General features: G+C 35.3%; 1 protein-coding gene across 1 annotated transcript; it reads right to left on the bottom strand.

Annotated features, from left to right (window-relative positions):
- Positions 1-12,364: 12,364 nt before the first annotated feature.
- LOC113931109 (PIH1 domain-containing protein 2-like) lies at positions 12,365-13,563 on the bottom strand. The gene has a single exon (XM_035725687.1). The coding sequence runs from the start codon at positions 13,523-13,525 to the stop codon at positions 12,584-12,586; it is 942 nt and encodes a 313-aa protein (XP_035581580.1). The 5' UTR covers positions 13,526-13,563; the 3' UTR covers positions 12,365-12,583.
- Between the last annotated feature and the right edge of the window lie 7,154 nt (positions 13,564-20,717).

Raw genomic sequence — 20,717 nt, 5'->3', positions numbered from 1 at the left:
GCACATTGTTTAATCTTCACATATTTATGAATTATCCAGCTTTTCTCATGTTATTGATTTCTAGTTTCATAACCCTGTGGCCAGAAAAGATACTTGGTATATTTTCAATTTCTTTGCATTCGTTAAAACTTGTTTTGTGACTTAGCACATGATTTATCCTGAGGAATGTTCTGTGCACACTCAAGAAACATGTGGGGCGCCTGGGTGGCTCAGATGGTTAAGCGTCTGCCTTCGGCTCAGGTCATGATCCCAGGGTCCTGGGATCGAGTCCCACATCGGGCTCCCTTCTCCTTGGGAGCCTGCTTCTCCCTCTGCTTCTCTCTCTCTCTCTCTCCCTCTGTCTCTCATGAATAAATAAATAAAATCTTAAAAAAAAAAGAAACATGTGTATTTTGCTGCTATTGGTTGGAAAATTCTATATATATTTGTTAGGTCCATTTGATCTGAAGTATGGTTTAAGTCCATTGTTTCTTTGTTGATTTTCTGCCTGGATGATCTATCCATTGTTGGAAGTGGAATATTCAATTCCCCTTCTATTATTGTGTTGTTGTCTATTTCTTCTTCCAGATCTGTTAGCATTTGCTTAATATATTTAGTTGGATCAAATTAAAAAGATATAAAAATCATAAATATATATGCACCCAACTTCAGAGCAGCTAAATTAGAAACCAGCTGAGGAAAAGAAGATAGAGAGGAACAAAATAAATATTTAAAACAATAATGGCTAAGAATTTCACCAAATTAATGTCAGACAACAAACCACAGATTCAGGATGTTCAGAGAACATCAAGCAAGATAAATACTTCCCTCCAAAACACACCTAATCTTATCATTTTTAAATTAAAAAAAATAAAGATAAAGAAAAAATCCTGAACAAAGCTGGAATAAAAGACACTTTACCAATAAAGGAAGAAAGATAAGAAATACATCCGATTTCTCCTCAGTAATAATTCCAGCAAGAAGAGAGGGATGTTGAGATGAGAAACAAAAACAAAAACACGATACATAGAATTCTGTACTCTTTGAAATTATCCTTAAAAAATGAGAGGTGAGTGGCGTCAGCAATATGGCTGAATAATATGTCCCTCATTGGATACACCCCTCAACAATAATAATTTGTCCTTTTTCCATTGACAAAAGTTCTTTTGTGTGTGGTGGGATCCATCACCATATGCCAAAGGACCCAGGAGGAGTCCTGTCCCCTTATAATTCAGATTATTGGCATATAAACCTTAGTCCCTGCTGTGGACCCTGCATTGACCCCTGAACTGGCCCCAGACACTCTTGGTCATGGTCCAGTAGCCCCTAGAAATCACTGTCTTAGATAGTCACCCACAGAGGACAAAGCCTTCGTGGAACTCCAGATTTTTAGCAAAGAAATTTCAGCACATTGTATGGGATTGAATACACTGGAGAGGGTAAGGAAGAGGTACACTTTGTCTTTAACTGCCCCCCACGTCCCCCAAGGTGGCACAGATCAATGTCAAGGAAGAACTAATTGGCTTGTGATTTTTCTTTCTGGGGTAAGGGAGAACATATGAGTGAGTGCATGACAGTGTGGTAAATTGCCAAAAAGGCCCAATTCTCTATAACTTCATCCAGACAACTGAGTCATGAGTTGCGTGATGGGGGGTGGGAAGAGGCTATGCTAGATAGGGCTCTCAGAAGGCATTAGTAGTGGGATGCAGATTCTATTAACTGCATTACAGACTCCACCAAGAATCCTGCCACTAAGGTGCTGGAGGTGCCTCACCCACAGATCCCCCCAACTGGGTCACAGGTACATCCAGAACTCTGCATACCTTACTCATACACTGCTGAACTTTCTGGGCAGCTGTCTGTACACATTCCCAATACAGGTCAGAGTAATCTTTGGCAAACAGGTAGTGAGCACAGGCAGAAATCATACCCAGATCTCCAGGGAAAGACCACAAGCTTGAGCTATAAATCTCTGCCCATGGGAAAGCAAATGGGAGGCTGTCAGCACCCAGTCTGGTGCATTCCTGGATCAAGAGATGGCATACATGCTTAAGAATATTACCACAAGAGGGAGCAAGGAGATTGAAGCAAGCATATACATAAGAGGTCTGGGAGAACCTCAGAACCCCTAGCAGGGGTGTTTCTGTCCTGAAGTCAATTAGTCAAGCCTGGAAGAGATGGCTGCTACTATAAATGAAAAGATGGCAACACAAGACTTCAGTGAACATGAAAAATCAAAGAAACATGATATCACCAAAAGATCACAATAATCTTCCAGGAACTATCCCCAAAGACATGAAGATATAATTTTTTCCCAATAAAAAATTCATCATAGCTATTTTAAGGAAACTCAGTGACCTACAAGAAAACACAGAAAGATAGTTCAATGAAATCAGGAAAACAGTACACAAACAAAATGAGAAGTTTAACATAAAGAAGGAATAATAAAAAAAAAAACAGAAATTCTGGACTTTAAGAATTTGATAAATGAAACTAAAAATATAATTGAGAGCATCAACAGCAGAAGGATCAATCAGAAGAAATAAGTTGCCAGTTGGAATACAGAAATTTTGAAATTGCCAGTCAAGGGAAAACAAAGAAAAAGAATGAAAAAAAAATGAAGAAAGCCTATGTAATCCATCAGACACCATTAAAAAATGCTCTTTGAATTATTGTAGTTCCATAAGAAGAGAAGGAGAAAGGGGCAGAAAACTAATTTAAAAAAATGGCTGAGAACTTCTCATATCTGGGGAGAAATTTTAGACATCCAAGTTCATGAAGCTAATAGGTCACCCCATAATTTTAAACCAAAACAATCTTCACCAAGAAACATTATAATAAAACTGTCGAAAATCAAAGACAAAGAAAGAATCTTAAAAGCAACACAGGAAAAGAAGATTGTAAGTTAAAAAGGAGCCTGAATTAGGCTATCAGCACACTTCTCAGCAGAAATATTACAAGCCCCAATAGAGTGGGATGACATATTCGATGTACTGGAAAAAAAAACTGCCAACCAAAAATACTATATCTGGTAAAGTTGTCCTTCAGATATGAAGGATAAATAAAGACTTTCCCAGACAAACAAAAGCTGAGGGAACGTATCACCACCAGACTTGCCTTACAAGAAATACTGAATATAGTTTTTCAAACTGAAATGAAAGAATGCTAATTAATAACATGAAAATATATAACATAGTGATAAAGATAATTGTACAGTCAATTCAGAATACTTTCATACTGTAATGTGGCATATTAACCACTTAACTACAGTATAAAGATTAAAGGACATCATTATTAAAAATAACTATAGCTAACATAATCTATTAATAAATAAACAATATGAGAAGGGATAAATTGTGATGTCAAAAACACAAAAGGCAGGGTAACAAAAGGATAGAATTTTGTGTGGGATTGAATTTAAGTTATCAGTATAAAGTAGATAATTATATATATATTTTAAAGATTTATTTATTTATTTGAGAGAGACAGAGAACATGAGCAAGAGGGGCAGAGGAAGAGGGAGAGAGAAAATCTCAATCAGACCCTCCACTGAGCATGGAGCCCAACTTGGGTTTTGAACCCATGACTTTGAGATCAGGACCTGTGCTGAAACCAAGATTTGGATGCCCAATGAACTAAGCCACCCAGGAACCCCCAGATTATTATATTATATTTTTATGTAAGTTTCATGGTAATCACAAAGCAAAAATCCACAGTAGATTCACTAAGATAAAGAAAAGAGAATTAAAACATATATTGTTATAGAAAAAAATGTTCCAAAGAAGGCAGCAAGAAAGGAACAAAGGAACTACAAAAAAGCCAGAACCAATTAATAAGATGATATTAGTAAGTTCTTACCTAACAACAATTACTCTAGTTGTAATGTATTGAATTCTCCAGTCAAAAGGCATAGGGTAACTGGATGCATAAAAAAAACAAGACATAACTACATACTGCCTACAAGAGAGCCACTTCAGCTTTAAAGACATACATAGACTCAAAGTGAAGGGATAGAAAAAGATTAACCATGCAAGTGAAAACCAAAATAAAGCAGGGGTAGCTATGCTTATATCAGATAAAACAGACTTTAAGACAAAAATGGTAACAAGAGATAAAGAAGGTCATTACATAATGATAAAAGGATCAGTTCATTAAGAAGATATAACAATCATAAATATATATGCACCCAACACTGGAGCACCTAAACATATTAAGGAACTATTAACAACTCTGAAGGGAAAAATAGACAACAATAAAATAATAGAAAGGGACCTCAATACCTACTTTCAGCAACTGATAGATCATCTGGACAGAAAATCAACAGGGAAACATTGGGTTTGAACTGTACTTTAAGCTAAGGGATATTATGTTAAAACTATTTAAGGATTATATTCTTAATTTTCCTTTTCATTATTTTTACAATATCTCAGGGAATTTTATCAGTTTACATGGTAATAAATCAGGATTCATGAAATGTTTATCTGGTGTATTCTTGTTATATTTTCTTCCTTAAAATCTATTCATATGAAAAATAACTTCTTTAAGAAGAAGAGGGAATCAGAGTAATTGAATGTACAGAGTCACTTCAACTATGAAAAAGTGAGGCTAATGAACACGTGTTTCATTTGACTTCTGCTTCTTTGAAGTTTCTTTTGCACAGTCAGATGAACTGAAAGAGAACTGGCAAAACTTTATTCACGTTATTTAGATTTAGGAGTTTTCTATGATTCTGAAGAATCATTTAAATGATGTACTTATGAACAAACAAAGAATTATGAAATTTTGAAATATCTATTACATGAACAGGTTGTTTGGATCACACATTAAAGAGAATAGAGAAAGGATTTTGGCAAATTTTATATACTTTTCATAGCACTTCTTGTATTCAAGATAGTATAGGTTCTTGTTTATTTAAAAAAAATTTTTGAACAGGATATTTATATATAGGCATCACAAATAGCTCATTATGTTTTTATTTTGAGCACTTTGGGATCTTCCAAGACTGCTGTTTCTTTTTATTTTCTTTTATATGCTCTGATCTCATTTGCTATGTGGAAGAATTTACTTTAAATCTCTGACACTATTGATTTACCAGTACTTACATTTTTCAAGGCAATTCATGACTACAATATTTTGATTATTCACTATGTACAGTGTTGATCCAATTCAGTGACAGTGTGAAGAATCAGGAATCTAGGATCTATTACCATGATTTCATCTAGTTTAGCATGTACATAAAACCATGGTTAAAATGATTACTCAGTGAATATTAATATAGTTCAAACATCCATTGCAGATGCACTGTGCAATGTTATTGTTTTTATTGTGTGATATATTGAATAAAAAGTGTTTCAAGTCAGTAGACTGGGCAATGATTTCTTTGTCATACTGGAGATGCTTTAGTTCTTGATTTTTAGCTTTCTATTTTTGGAGGGAAGAAGTAAAATTTTATGTTTGTCATGTGTGGAATGTGTAATTCCCATAATACTGTGACCTCAAAGCACCCTTGAGATACTTAATATCAACTGCTTGATTGGTAACAAAAACCTTTGTTGTATTGTCTCTCCAGGCCTCACTGATATGCTTAGGGTGCTATTTGACAGGTCATATCTATCTATACTTCCAGTAGCATAATAATAGGCGAATAGATTTTGGTGGTATAAGATTAGTGAGATAGTTTAGTAGAGAAACATACCTTGAATCACTAATGTTGGTACAGAAAATTTGATTTTTCCATAGTGCATAATTTGTTCCCATTCCATAGTGCATAATTTATTCCCATTACTTTGAACACAAGCTAAGGAAAGCACAGAGCAGTTTTCCAGTTTTTCTACTCTGCCTATTTAATTGGGTGAAAGGAAAAAGAAATTACTGAGATTTCTCACTGTTCAGAAGATAGAGAAGGTCAGGGTCAGAACTGTGGAGTTTTAAGTGTCCATAAACTAAAATCACATTGCTTACATGTGTTCATGATAATTCCTTGGTTGAATATATGAATACTCTTATAAACATAGTGAAAGAGTTTGTATTTTTACCAAAATTTAATAATGTGGTCATGTATTCTTGTGATTTCATAGTATTTTTTATCTTTTGAAATAAAAGTATATTTGGAAATTTTGTAAGTGAACATAAAGGGAGTTAACTGAATGCAATATTACAGTATTTAAGTATATACACGGGAGATTAAGGGACTTTGCCCACAATATGTTTCAACTCTGTAGCTCCCTCAGTAACTAAAACCTAGTTATTCAGAAATCACATTAGAGGTACAGGTTACTTTGGGTCCTTGGTAGAAATCAATGTGTATGAAATACATCAAACTCCAAGAGGAAAACTCTGTCATGTACAAGTCAGTTCATCTGTCTAATGAAATCACTAGAGAACTGTGTGCATAAGATTTAAATTAAGTGAATAAATTTTGTCCCTGGTTTAGCAATTGTGCAAAAGTATGATTGCAGCCAGCAATTCATTGATTATTAATGAAGCTTTTAATAATACACTGGCTAGGCTGTCCTTTTCACTGGCAAAATCTGACCTTTAAATTAATACTATTCTTTTAAATTGTTTTATCTTGTATTTTCTCAGTACTGTTTTCTTCTTTTTTGGCACATACAGTACTTTCTTAGTTTTGAAAAGCACATATGTATTTCCTGGAAGATAATCATAAACATTTAAAGTAGAAATATACAATTAATTTTAGTTTAAACCAACCAAAATTGATATGGACCATAGTCATTAAAAAAGGATCTTGTTTTCTGGATTTATTATCTTTTCCTCCAAGCTCATTAAGAAACAGTCTAGCAAAGGGCTAAGGTCTCAATTAATTTTAATGGACATGACCAGAGTTTAATGAAGTGTGTGTTTTAATTTCCTGAGATTAAGCTAAATTGTAGCCTTAGTTTGTTATTGATAGAAGTAAGATTTTGATCAAGACGTTCTAAATAGTATTTTAAAAGAAATTCATAAAGTTGGTAACCTATGGAAAAGATTATTGGTTTGTCTAGAAAAAATTAACATAAACTTAAAAATAAGTGAAGAAAGCTGACCACTAACTAATAATTCTAAATATATATTTTCAAATACAGATACTGATCCAGATTTAGCAAGTGGTAGATACAAAAACCCATCTGCTATCACATTGTTTGTGACTATATAGGTAAACTATCCAAGGTTCTGAATATCTGTGTCATGAATGGCAAGCAGTGTAATTTAAAAGCTGCCCAAAATAGCATTCTTGTAGCCTTCAATCATTAAAGTAGTCCATCAAATATTTTGGTGGTGTTTCTTTTCCAAAATGGTACTAGGTGAATGATATTTTATTTTGAGAGGTTTTTAGCTTGGTTCAAGTAGTGTTGGTCAGTTGCCAAGAAGATAAAAACTGTAATGAATAGATTCATCTTCCATGCTATTAGCTAAGCAAAACTGTCCAAGCATTTAAACATTTTGGAAATTCCAACCCCTGTGAATGGTAGAAAAGAAAACAACCTAGTCAGAGGAATCCTACTTCATTCTTAGATTAGCATATTAACTCTCAAATAATTAATTTCAGTGACAGGAAGAGCATATCTCTCAGAAAGCTATCAAGGAAAGTTCTAATTCTTTAGTAATTCATGAACTTTAACTACTAAAATATGTTATATAAAATTTTCTTTAAATATTTAACATGATTAGGTCATTTTTTTAGAACACAGTGATAATGAGGCTGGTGTGTGTGTATGTGTGTGTGTTTGGGATGTAATGGCTAATTTTATGTGTCAAGTTAGCTCAGGTATGGTGCCTGGTTATATGGTCAAACACTTGTCTAATTATTATGAAAATATTTTTATACATGATAAAAATTTACAACCAGTTGACATTAAGGCAGATTACCTTTCATAATGGGGGTGAACTTCATGCAATCAGTCCAAGGCCTTAAGACCAAGATTGAGGTTTTCCAAAGGTGTTCAGCCTTAAGACTGCAGCATAGAAACCATGCTGCAGTTTCCACTCTGCTGTTCTGTCTTATGGATTTTGGACTCAAAACTGCATCATCAACTCTTACATGAATTTCCATCCTGCTGGCCTGCCTTGCAGATTTCATACTTGTTGACCTCCTCAATTACATGGTCATGTGATCCAATTCCTTAAAGAAATCAGTCTCTCTCAGTAGATTAGACATAGATATTTAGATATATAGATATAGATACCATCTGTTCTACTTCTAGGGAGAACCCTGACTGATGCATGGGTCATGCTAACTTTGTCCTAGACATATATCTCACAAAGATAGGCGTTTTACCCAAGGGGCAAAGGGCAAGGTATGAGTATGTATAATGTGGTATAAACCAATAACCACTAAAAAAACTCAGTGTTTTTTTTTTCTTCTTACAGGGGAACTGGGATGGGAAAAAAAGAGTACAACAGATAGAGAGTTTTAAAAGTAACCTCGGGCACCTGGGTGGCTCAGTTGCTAAGTGTCTGCCTCCGGCTCAGGTCATGATCCCAGGGTCCTGGGATCGAGTCCCACATCGGGTTCTCTGCTCAGTGGAGAGCCTGCTTCTCCCTTTCCCACTCCCTCTGCTTGTGTTCCTGCTCTCGTTGTGTGTCTCTCTCTCTCAAATAAATAAATAAAATCTTCAAAAAAAAAGTAATCTCAAATTCCAAAGTAAATGAGATTTTTCTTGTCATCATTTCTTATCTCAACAAAAACTTAAAATTCAACCTTGGTGATTGACAGGGAGTATAACAAATGAAACAGTTAAATATGATAAATATCAAGCACACGCAACACTCACACTATTAAGGAAACTTCTGCTTTGGGTTTCTTCAGCTACCTACTATGACTTCCACAATGCTGGGGGCTTATTTTGAATTGACACACATATCCGACTTGTTTTGACAAACAATTACAAAGATTAATTAGTTCTTGGGCACTTTATTCTAAGTGTGTGACTTTTCTAGCTAGTGTCATTGTTAGTGCAGTGGACTTGGACTATTTTGCACTAACTGTGACAATGCCAAATATGTGTGTTTATATGTTGCTTTGTGTTCCTTTCTGGTGCTCAGGCTGAGCCCAGTAATGACTACAGAGCAACACAGCTAGTTGTAAATGATGTATGAAATTAAAAAATATATATTTGGCCAGTGCATTCAAAGAATGCAGAGTAGAGAGGAAATGCTGTGTACAACTGTTCCTTAGTTTAGTTTGTACATATCTTGATATGCTGCCAATTCAAGAAGGGGAAGACCAAAACCCAGCAAATTTGGGAGCACTAACCTTTCCTTTATTGCATTGTAGCCTTTCATATTCTTATTTGGCTCTTTTCCTATACTTATTTTTAAATATCTGATAGATGTTTTAATTATGGACATTAAAATAATAGTACATATTGATGTTTAAATCTCTGTAGACAAGAGGGGAAATAGAGTGCATGGCATTTTTGCCAGGTGCAATTCTTTTCCTTTCAGAGAGGTCTTTCTCACTATCTTCTACCTAAGCAACCTGCATGTGATATGTCTACAGGTCCATATACCACCATTGGTTTTCTTATCTTCCATTCCTTTGTTTCTACATTTATGATTAATGCTAATGAAGAATATGTTAACGTTTTATCTGTTGATTCATTAAACTGAGTGAAATAAGCAATTTTTTATCTTTAAATTTTTTATTGTTATGTTAATCACCATACATTACATCATTAGTTTGTGATGTAGTGTTCCATGATTCATTGTTTGTGCATAACACCCAGTGCTCCACGCAGAATGTGCCCTCTTTAATACCCATCATCAGACTAACCCATCCCCCCACCTCTCTCCCCTCTAGAACCCTCAGTTTGTTTTTCAGAGTCCACCATCTCCCATGTTTCGTCTCCCCCTCCGATTTACCTCCCTTCATTCTTCCCCTCCTGCTATCTTCTTTTTTTTTCTTAACATATAGTGCATTATGAAATAAGCAATTTGAGGAGAGAAGAGAATCAACCTATTATTTCATTGTCATCAGTATTCTTAGTCAAAAGTCAGACCAGTATCTTTTGGGAGATTTTACTTTCTGATACCTTAGAATAAGATCGTGGTTAAGAGTTCCAAAACTGGAATCGTATTGCCAGGGTTTGAATTCTGGCTCCAACTCTTACTAACTATATGTCCTTGGTAAAATCATTTATACTTTCTGTGCTTCCCCCACCCATAAAATTGTCATATTCTAGTGTATTTATATCTTTTGTGAAAATTATTATTTTGAAGATTAAATGAGATGTTAAATGTAAAACTTTTTGGAGACTTCCTGACCAGTAAAGAAAATCAAGTCATATATAGTATTTTTTTTCCTCTCCCCCTCCCAGCTTTATTCAGGCATAACTGACAATTAAAATACTAATATGTTTAACATGTACAGTGTGATGATTTGTATATGTATACATTGTGAAATAATTATCACAATCAAGTTAATTAGCATGCCCATTACCTCACATTGTACATGTGTGTGTGTGTGAGAGAGATAATGTTTAAGATATATTTTAAGCAAATTTCCAGTATACAGACAGTGCTATTTACTATAATCACCATGTTGTACATTAGATTATCAGAACTTACTTATAACTGAAAGTTTGTATCCTTTGAACAACACATCCCCATTTCTCCCACATCCAGTCCCTGGCAACCACCATTTTATTCTGTTTTTATGAGTTCAACATTTTTTTCCTAATTATTCTTATTATTCTTTCCTATTAGAACCTTGGAAAGTATCGACCATAGCAAAGAACATGGACACATGAAATAGGAGCTCTTAAAACTTTATATGGTTATTATATGTATATTAGTCAAAGGTTGATAACATTTGATATTTTACTTTTTCTGAATTACAAAGAATGTGACTATAAATTTAATTTTACCATGGGTTGTTATATTTAACCCTTTTGTAACTTTTTGAGTGTAATAATATTGCTTCAAAACCATATGACAGAAGCTGAGATTGGATAGTTCTGAAATCTATAAAATGTCATGTACTAAGCAAAAACAGATTGTTTCATCAAATCCCAGGACTTTAAAAAAAAGTAAGGGGTGTGCTTTGGAAAACTCAGTAGTCCTATTTCATATAGCAAGTATTAAACTCGTGAAACTTATTATCCAAAAGGAATCCAACGCATATTTATTGTAAAATGTTTAGTAAGTTGCTAGATTTTAAAGACATAATGACATCTTAAGAAAAACTAGAATGAAATCAGAATCTCTCACAACATGACTAACTGGAGCATTCAGTCCAGAATCTTAATGAGCAATGATGAAGATCCAGTATGTCCATAGTGAATATCATATTTTCAAAAGCTCAAAAATTTTCTGAATTTTCTGAGTTATTAGACTTCTTTAAGTAAAATGACAAATAGCTTTTTTTTTGCAAATAGATACAACAATGTATATGTAGAAGCTACCAAATTCTTCCATTTTTTTTTATAGATGAGATGATCCTGAACACAATCTGAAAAAGATACATCTTTAAACAGTGTTCTGAAGATGTAGGATGAACTAGAGAATGAAAATGTTAACCAATATAGATCATTTTTAAATAAGACAGTTTTATTTATTTGTTTTTAAATTTTATTTTAATTCCAGTTGGTTATCATACAGTGTTATATTAGTTTCAAGTTTACAGTATAATGATTCAACAATTCTATACATTACTAAGTGTTCATCAAGATAAGTGTACTCTTAATCCCCATCCCCTACTTCAACAACCCCCTCCATCCCCCTCCCCTCTGGTAACCATGAGTGTTCTCTATAATTAAGAGCCTGTTTTTTGGTTTGTCTTCCCTCTCTCTTTTTTTTTTATTTTTGCCCATTTGGTTTCTTTTTTTTCTTTTCAAAGTTAATACATCTGTATTGAACAACCATCTGACAGATGAAGTTGATTAATACATCCTTCTGTCTTAAAATTATTTTCATAGGAGAAAGGCACTTGTCCTAAAGTCACATCCTTTTTCTTAGGGTTAGATTTATTTTGCATCTTCTGTACAATAACATCCTGTTATTGTTACTGCATCATGGTATCCAGTCCACAGACAAGTCTATATTTGATATTATAAGGTCTGACGGGTAGTTTGGACTCCTCCCATCAGAACTGTTTTATAGAAGTACAGAGGTTCATAGAAGCATAAGTTTGCATACTACTACATTGGCCCTGTAACTTTATAGCTGGAGGAAACTTTCACTGCTTCAGTTCCTCTTGGTAATAGAAAATTTACAGTTTGAGATTTATTCCTGATGCAAAAATTTGCTAGAGACAACCAAGTAAACCAGAATTTTAACCAGTAAACCAAGAATTTTCACAATTATTTGGAAACACAGAATTTTCCCAAATGACAGTTTGTTACTTTAAGACCATTAGAAATAGCTTCAAAACAAGTATATCATGGCAATATCGTTTTTAATAGTTTCTGCTTCTAGCCAAGTTTGAGGAGAAAGTTAAAAAAAAAGATAAACATTAAGTTGATGAGAAAATCTCATTCCATCAAAAAGAACTCTTAGAAAATACTAGTGTTTAAGGTAAACCACTACCTCTTCACCCATAATGAAGGTCCTATCATTCACATGCCTTTATCACTGAAAACCCAAAGCAGATGATGCTCTTGACTTATACCAATGGCATTGTGACGATTAAGGTAGTTTTCTCTTTGATAAATCTGGCTGTAGTCATTTCAGTATCCACAGATTCTGGAAGATTCTGATGTAATCTGTACTTCTCTGAGACCTCAATCAATAAATCATCCTCAGAAACACTAAGATCACAGAGAGATACTGAATTAATACGAGGTAATTCAACTTTTATTTCAATTTCCAGAGGTTTCTCATTCTGGTCAGCCACAATTTTTAATTCATAGGCTGGTTCCTTCATCTCTACCTGGATCTCTGTACTGGAAATCTCCTCAATCAGACACCTTGTTTTGCTTGAAACTTCACCTTTTGGCAATAAAAGCTGAAAGTGATCTGAATTGCTCACAGTCCTACTTATCTGTTCAGGCGTTAGTTCCTTTCTCATTTTCTCTCTTAAATCTGTGGGGTCAGCTTGCATTCCCATCAGATTTTGTTTCATCCTTTGAATGTTTCCTTTTATTCTAAATTTAGTGATACTGTAAGAGTATGAGACAGTGAACTGGAATTGTTCCTCAATGCATTTCATGGTCATCTGTATTAATTGATCTTTTTTCACTTGGTCCTTTTCTGCTGCCTGGAGAACATCAGGATTGTAGGCAACATAGATGACTGTATAAACATCTGATGTCTCAGACATATCTTCTGGTCTGCCAGCACTTAGAGGTACTGGATGAGTGGTTGACTGGGGAGCTGGGATCCTTTTCCACTGACACAGGTTAATAAAAAGTACTTTTTCCTTTGGTTTCAGGATCCTGGTTTGTAGACAGAGCTGTGGTTCTGGGGTGGCACAGCGCTGTTTCCCTTCTTTCAGCTGCTGTTGAATGAACTTCTCGTAGCTCTCAGGATTAGTTTCAGCCAGATCATCTAGGAGGTTCCAGAACTGAGTAACCTGGGTGAGCAGACCCTTTGAGGAAGACTCCATGATTGAGGTAAACAGGCCTCTTGAGTCTGTGGAAAGATAGGACTTCAGGGGAAAAAAGGTCTGTGTAACTAATGGTTCATTTCTCTTCTCTCGGTTTGCCCATTTGGTTTCTTAAATTCCACATATGAGTGAAATCATGGTATTTGTGTTTTTCTGACTGACTTATTTTGCTTAGCATTATACTCTCTAACTCCATCCATGTCTATTGCAAATGGCAAGATTTCATTCTTTTATATGGCCGAATAATATTCCATTTGAGACATTATATATACAATGGGGTGCATGTATTCCTTTGAATTCATCTTTTATACTTTTTGGGTAAATACTGAGCAGTGCAATTACTGGATTGTAGGGTAGTTCTATTTTTAACTTTTGAAGACCTCCATACTGTTTTCCAGAGTGATTGTACCAGTTTGCTTCCCCACCAACAGTGCAAGAGGGTTCCCCTTTCTCTGCATCCTTGCCAAAATCTATTGTTTCCTGTGTTGTTAATTTTAGTCATTCTGACAGGTGTGAAGTGATATCTCATTGTGGTTTCAATTCACATTTCTCTGATAATGACTGATGCTGAGCATCTTTTTCTTAATTTAAATTCAATTAGCCAAAATATAGTACATCATTAGTTTTTTTAAAGATTTTATTTATTTATTTGAGAGAGGGAAAGAGAGAGAGAGAGAGAGCATGAGAGGGGGGAGGGTCAGAGGAAGAAGTAGACTCCCCGCTGAGCAGGGAGCCTGATGTGGGACTTGATCCCGGGATTCCAGGATCATGACCTGAGCCGAAGGCAGTCGCTTAACAACTGAGTCACCCAGGCACCCACATCATTAGTTTTTGATGTAGTGTTCAATGATTCATTAATTGTGTATAACACCCAGTGCTCATCACATCCCATGCCCTCCTTAATGCCCATCACCCAGTTACCTCATCCCCTTACCCCTTCCCTTCTGCAACCCTCAGTTTGTTTGCCAGAGTTAAGAGTCCCTCATGGTTTTCCTTCCTCTTTGATTTCTTCCCATTCAGTTTTCCCTTCCTTCCCCTAAGGTCCTCTGCTCTATTCCTTATATTCCACATATGAGTAAAACCATACAACAATTGTCTTTCTCTGATTGACTTATTTCACTTTACATAAAACCCCCCAGTTCCATCCATGTCAATGCAAATGGTAGGTATTCATCTTTTCTGATGGCTGAATAATATTCCATTGTACATATGAATTACATCTTCTTTATCCATTCATCTATTGAAGGACATCTCAGATCCTTCCACAGTTTGGCTATTATGGACATTGCTTCCACAGTTTGGCTATTGTGAAAATTGGGGTGCATATGACCCTTCTTTTCACTACATCTGTATCTTTGGGGTAAATACCCAGTAATACAATTGCTGGGTCATAGGGTAAGTCTATTTCTAACTTCTTGAGGAACCTCAATACTGTTTTCCAAAGTGGCTCTACCAGCTTGCATCTCCACCAACAGTGTAGGAGGTTCTCCTTTCTCCACATCCTCACCAACATTTGTTGTTCCCTGTCTTGTTAATTTTAGCCATTCTGACTGGTGTAAGGTGGTATCTCATTGCGGTTTCAAGTTTTATTTCCCTGATGGCAAGTGATGTGGAGAACTTTTCCATGTGTCTGTTGGCCATTTGTATGTTTTCTTTGGAGAAATATCTGTTCATGTCTTCTGCCCATTTCTTGACTGGATTATTTGTTTTTTGGGTGTTGAGTTTGATAAGCCACAGCAACTTCTTGCTAGACACATCTCCAAAAGCAAGGGAAACAAAAGCAAAAATGAACTACTGGGACCTCATCAAGATAAAAAGCTTTTGCACAGCAAAGGAAACAGTTGACAAAACCAAAAGACAACCTACAGAATGGGAGAAGATATTTGCAAATGTCTTATCAGATAAAGACTAGTATCCAAGATCTACAAAGAACTTATCAAACTGGCTTACTTTTAAAACCCTTAGACATAAGTGACTCCATTTCATTTCACTTTTCACAATATATACAATGTAGTACCAGTTAGCCTTAAAAAAGAAAATAATCTGCAATATGCTACCAGGTGGATGAACCTCAAGGACATTATGCTTAGTAAAAGAATTCAGCCACAGAGACAATTACTGCATCATTCTATTTATTTTTTTAAAGATTTACTTATTTATTTTAGAGGGAGGGAGGGAGAGAGAAAGAGTGTGTGTGAGAGTGAGCATGATTGGGGGTAGGGGGTAGAGGCAGAGGGAGAGAATCTTTTAGCAAACTCCCTGCTGAACATGGTGATTGAGGCAGGGCTCAATCCCAGCCATGAGATCAGACCCTGAGTCAAAAACCAAGAGTCAGATGCTCCACCAACTGAGCCACCCAGGCACCCATTGCATTTATATGAAGTATCTAAGATAGTCAAATTTATAAAATGAAAGAATGGAATGGTGGTTGCCAGGGGCTGTAGGGAGGGAGAAATGGGGAGCCTTAATGGGGCATGAAGTTTCAGTTAATCAAGATGAATTAGCTCTAGAAATCTTCTGTGTAATGTTGCAACTATAGTTATAGATGATATTCACTTAAAAATTTGTTAGGAGACTAGATCACCTGTTAGGTGTTCTTATCACAATAAAAAATGAAAATGAGAAAGTGCATATTGCTTTATATGGAAGGTGAGTCAAGTATTATTTAAATGTTACACTAAATACTGTAAATAAAATGCTTCTCTTTATAAAGCAAATTACCTTCTCTAAAACATCTATTAAGTAAATCAGAATTTTCTTCTGTTGTTTTTCTTAGGGAAAGTTTCATCTGCATTCATAGATTATTTTTATGTTGCCTTCTTTCACACCTAGAACTCTAGAAATATTGGAAGGGGGGGTCTACAATGGAAATATTTATAGAGATTATATAATAACAGGCCATAAAATAATAAAAGTAATATTATTACAACAGGGTAAATTAATATAATTTCACTATAAAGCTGGGCATATAAAGATTTCCTATAGGATCAACAAATCCATTTGGAAAGAGCAGAATGATAACTCATTCCTGGAAAACCCATTCCTCTATGTTAGAACCAAAATTTTTCCAACCTAATTTTAGGTATTTGCATGAATTGTATTTGAAGATGAAGTCATAAGAAATGGAAAAGGAAAATAAAGAAATAGCTATAATCTTTTAAAATGACACATTTTGAACATAGGAAGATGAACATGACATGCCTGACCTTAAAATGCAATAGTCCTTTTTATAGATCATTCTGTGTGTGTTAGGAATGTCAATCAAGTATTTTATGAATATATTTCAGCAGCTGTGAAATTTGATTAAAATTTAATGTAGCCTTAATTCTTCCCTAAATATGAATGAATTTAGATGTGCAACTATCTGTGAAATTATGATTTTACTTGTTAATTGTTCATGATGTTTATATGAAGGGAAGTTACTTTTTCTTTGTTCTAAAAACTGACAGAGATATTAACTTCATGATAATTTTATCACATATTCTCAACACAGCAACTAATAAGAGAGTTATTAATGATAAGAAATACATTTTCTTCAGGAAAGTAAGAGTGTGTACATACGCTTCTGAAAATTCACTACTTTCAGAGTACACTTATGTAATATTGGGCTAAAAATGATAATGAAGAAGGATATTACAGAAATTAATTAACATTTGTAACTTGTGAGATATTGAGATATGAAATTCCAATGACATTTTTCAAAGTGCTGGAACAAACAGTCCTAAAATTTGTATGGAATCAGAAAAGACGCCGAATTGCCAAGGAAATGTTGAAAAAGAAAAACAAAGCTGGGGCCATCATGTTGCCTGATTTCAACCTATATTACAAAGCAGTGATCACCAACACAGCATGGTACTGGCACAAAAACAGACATATAGACCAATGGAACAGAATAGAGAACCCAGATATGGACCCACAACTCTATGGTCAAATAATCTTTGACAAAGCAGGAAAAAATATGCAATGGAAAAAAGACAGTCTCTCCAATAAATGGTACTGGGAAAATTGGACAGCCACATGCAGAAGAATGAAACTCGACCATTCTCTTACACCATACACAAAGATAAACTCAAAATGGATGAAAGACCTCAATGTGAGACAGGAATCCATCAAAATCCTAGAGGACAACATAGGCAGTAACCTCTTTGACATTGACCACAGCAAATTCTTTCAAGATACATTTCCAAAGTCTAGTGAAACAAAAGCAAAAATGAACTTTTGGGACTTCATCAAGATAAAAAGCTTCTGCACAGCAAAGGAAACAGTCAAATAAACAAAGAGGCAACCCACAGAATGGGAGAAGATATTTGCAAAGGACACTACAGATAAAGTGCTGGTATACAAGATCTATAAAGAACTTCTCAAACTCAACACCCAAAAAACAAATAATCAAGTCAAAAAGTGGGCAGAAGATATGAAAAGACACTTCTCTGAAGAAGACATACAAATGGCTAACAGACACATGAAAAAATGTTCATCATCATTAGCCATCAGGGAAATTTCAATCAAAACCACATTGAGATACCACCTTATACCAGTTAGAATGGCAAAAATGGACAGGGAAAGAAACAACAAATGTTGGAGAGGTTGTGGAGAAAGGGGAACCCTCTTACAGTGTTGGTGGGAATGCAAGTTGGAACAGCCACTTTGGAAAACAGTGTGAAGGTTCCTCAAAAATTTAAAAATAGAGCTACCCTATGACCCAGCAATTGCACTCCTGGGTATTTACCCCAAAGACACAGATATAGTGAAAAGAAGGGCCATATGCACCCCAATGTTCATAGCAGCAATGTCCACAATAGCCAAACCGTGGAAAGAGCCCAGATGCTCTTCAACAGATGAATGGATAAAGAAGATGTGGTCCATATATACAATGGAATATTACTCAGCCATCAGAAAGGATGATTACCCAACTTTTACATCAACATGGACGGGACTGGAGGAAATTTTGCTAAGTGAAATAAGTCAAGCAGAGAGAGTCAATTATCATATGGTTTCACTTATTTGTGGAACGTAAGGAATAGCATGGAGGACATTAGGAGAAGGAAGGGAAAAATGAAGGGAGGGAAATTGGAGGGAGAGATGAACCATGAGAGACTATGGACTCTGAGAAACAAACACGGTTCTAGAGGGGAGGGGGTGGGGGGAATGGGTTGGCCCGGTGATGGGTATTAAAGAGGGCACGTATTGCAGGGAGCACTGGGTGTTATACGAAAACAATGAATCATGGAACACTACATCAAAAACTAATGATGTATTGTATGGTGACTTACATAACATAATAAAATTTAAAAAAAAAAGAAAAGAAAAAAGTAGTATTTATTATTGGAAGCTAAATAAAGTAAGTTATGAAACAGTAACAATAGATACACAATGTTTGTCTTCCCTAATAGGGTGTAAGCATATTAATTACTCAGAAAAAGAGATAAAATGTATTTTGTTCTAAATACAATCTTGAAATGATTGGAACCTCCGTATAATGTAGAGTTTTTGTGGTTGTTGTTGTTGTTGTTGTTGTTGTTGTTGTTTTACCCCAGCTATATTATTCTAAGTCCATTATATTATCCTAAAAGAATCTTGCACATTATTGGGAATGACTGGGAAATCAGGGATATTCAGGTGGGGTAAGCAGAAAATATAAGTGAATCTTGGTATTTTATTCAATTAACTGATCTTGATCTTTAATGTACCATGTTATATGCATTGTGTGCTATACTTATAAGACTTGGTTCTATCCTTCAAGTTGCTTGAAATCTCCTAAGGGAGATAAGGCATGTGAAACAATTAGAAAACAAGAGATTTTATTAGTTTTCTATTGTTGCTTCACAAATTATCACAAACTTAGTGGCTTAGAACAACACCCATTTATTAGTTCATAGTTCTACAGGTTAGAAGTCCAGGCAGGCTCAACTGGATTCTCTTCTCATAGTGTCAAAATCAAGGTACTGGCCACATTGGGTTCTTATATGGAGGCTTTAGGGAGAATCTACATCAAAACTCATTCAGGTTGTTAAAATTTTCATTTCTTAGCAGTTTTAACACTGAATTCTCAGTTTCTTTGCTGGTTGTCAGTGGGGACCCACTTTCAGCTTCTAGAGGTGAGCTATATTCCTTGGTATATGGATCCTTCCATCTCAAGCAAGCAATGGTGCATTATATCCTATCCACACTTCCAATTTCTCTGACTTCTACCACTAGAGGAAATTTTCCATATGGTATATTATTTTTCCATCTTTGTACATTCATCCTATTTGTGGCTTTGGGTCTAGAGTGTGTCTCTGGTAGACAGCATGTATTTAGATCATGCTTGTCACCCATTCTGCTGATTGCTGTTTTATTTATTTTATTTTATTTTTTATTATGTTATGTTAGTCACCATACAGTACATGATTAGTTTGGGGAAATTTTTTTGTTTTTTAAATTTTATTTTATTTTATTATGTTATGCTAGTCACCAGACAGTACATCATTTGTTTTTGATGTAGGGTTCCATGATTCATTCTTTTCATATAAACCCAGAGCTCCATGCAGTACATGCCCTCCTTAATACCCATCACGGGGCTAACACATCCCTCCACCCCCTTCCCCTCTAAAACCCTCAGATTGTTTCTCAGAGTACATAGTCTCCCATGGTTCATCTCTCCCTCTGATGTCCCCCCCTTCATTTTTCCCTTCCTTCTCCTAATGTCCTCCATGCTATTCCTTATGTTCCACAAATAAGTGAAACCGTATGATAATTAACTTTCTCTGCTTGACTTATTTCACTTAGCATAATCTCCTCCAGTTCCCTCCATGTTGATGTAAAAGTTGGGTATTCATCCTTTCTGATGGCTAAGTAATATTCCATTGTATATTTGGACCACATCTTCTTTATCCATTCATCTGTTGGAGGGCATCTTGGCTCTTTCCACAGTTTGGCTATTGCAGACATTGCTGCTATGAACATTGGGGTGCATATGGCCCTTCTTTTCACTACATCTGTGTCTTTGGGGTAAATACCCAGGAGTGCAATGTCTGGGTCATAAGGTAGCTCTATTTTTAAATTTTTGAGGAACCTCCACACTGTTTTCCAAAGTGTCTGTACCAACTTGCATTCCCACCAACAGTGTAAGAGGGTCCCATTTTCTCCACAACCTCTCCAACATTTGTTGTTTCTTGTCTTGTCCATTTTTGCCATTCTAACTGGTATAAGG

This window comes from Zalophus californianus, chromosome X (assembly GCF_009762305.2).
Source record: "Zalophus californianus isolate mZalCal1 chromosome X, mZalCal1.pri.v2, whole genome shotgun sequence".
Classification (NCBI taxonomy): domain Eukaryota; kingdom Metazoa; phylum Chordata; class Mammalia; order Carnivora; family Otariidae; genus Zalophus; species Zalophus californianus.
This window is presented reverse-complemented; position numbering and strand designations above follow the sequence as displayed.

What these genes read in the sequence shown, in the direction of transcription:
- LOC113931109 (XM_035725687.1), bottom strand. Translation starts at nt 13,525, where the DNA reads ATGGAGTCTTCCTCAAAGGGTCTGCTCACCCAGGTTACTCAGTTCTGG.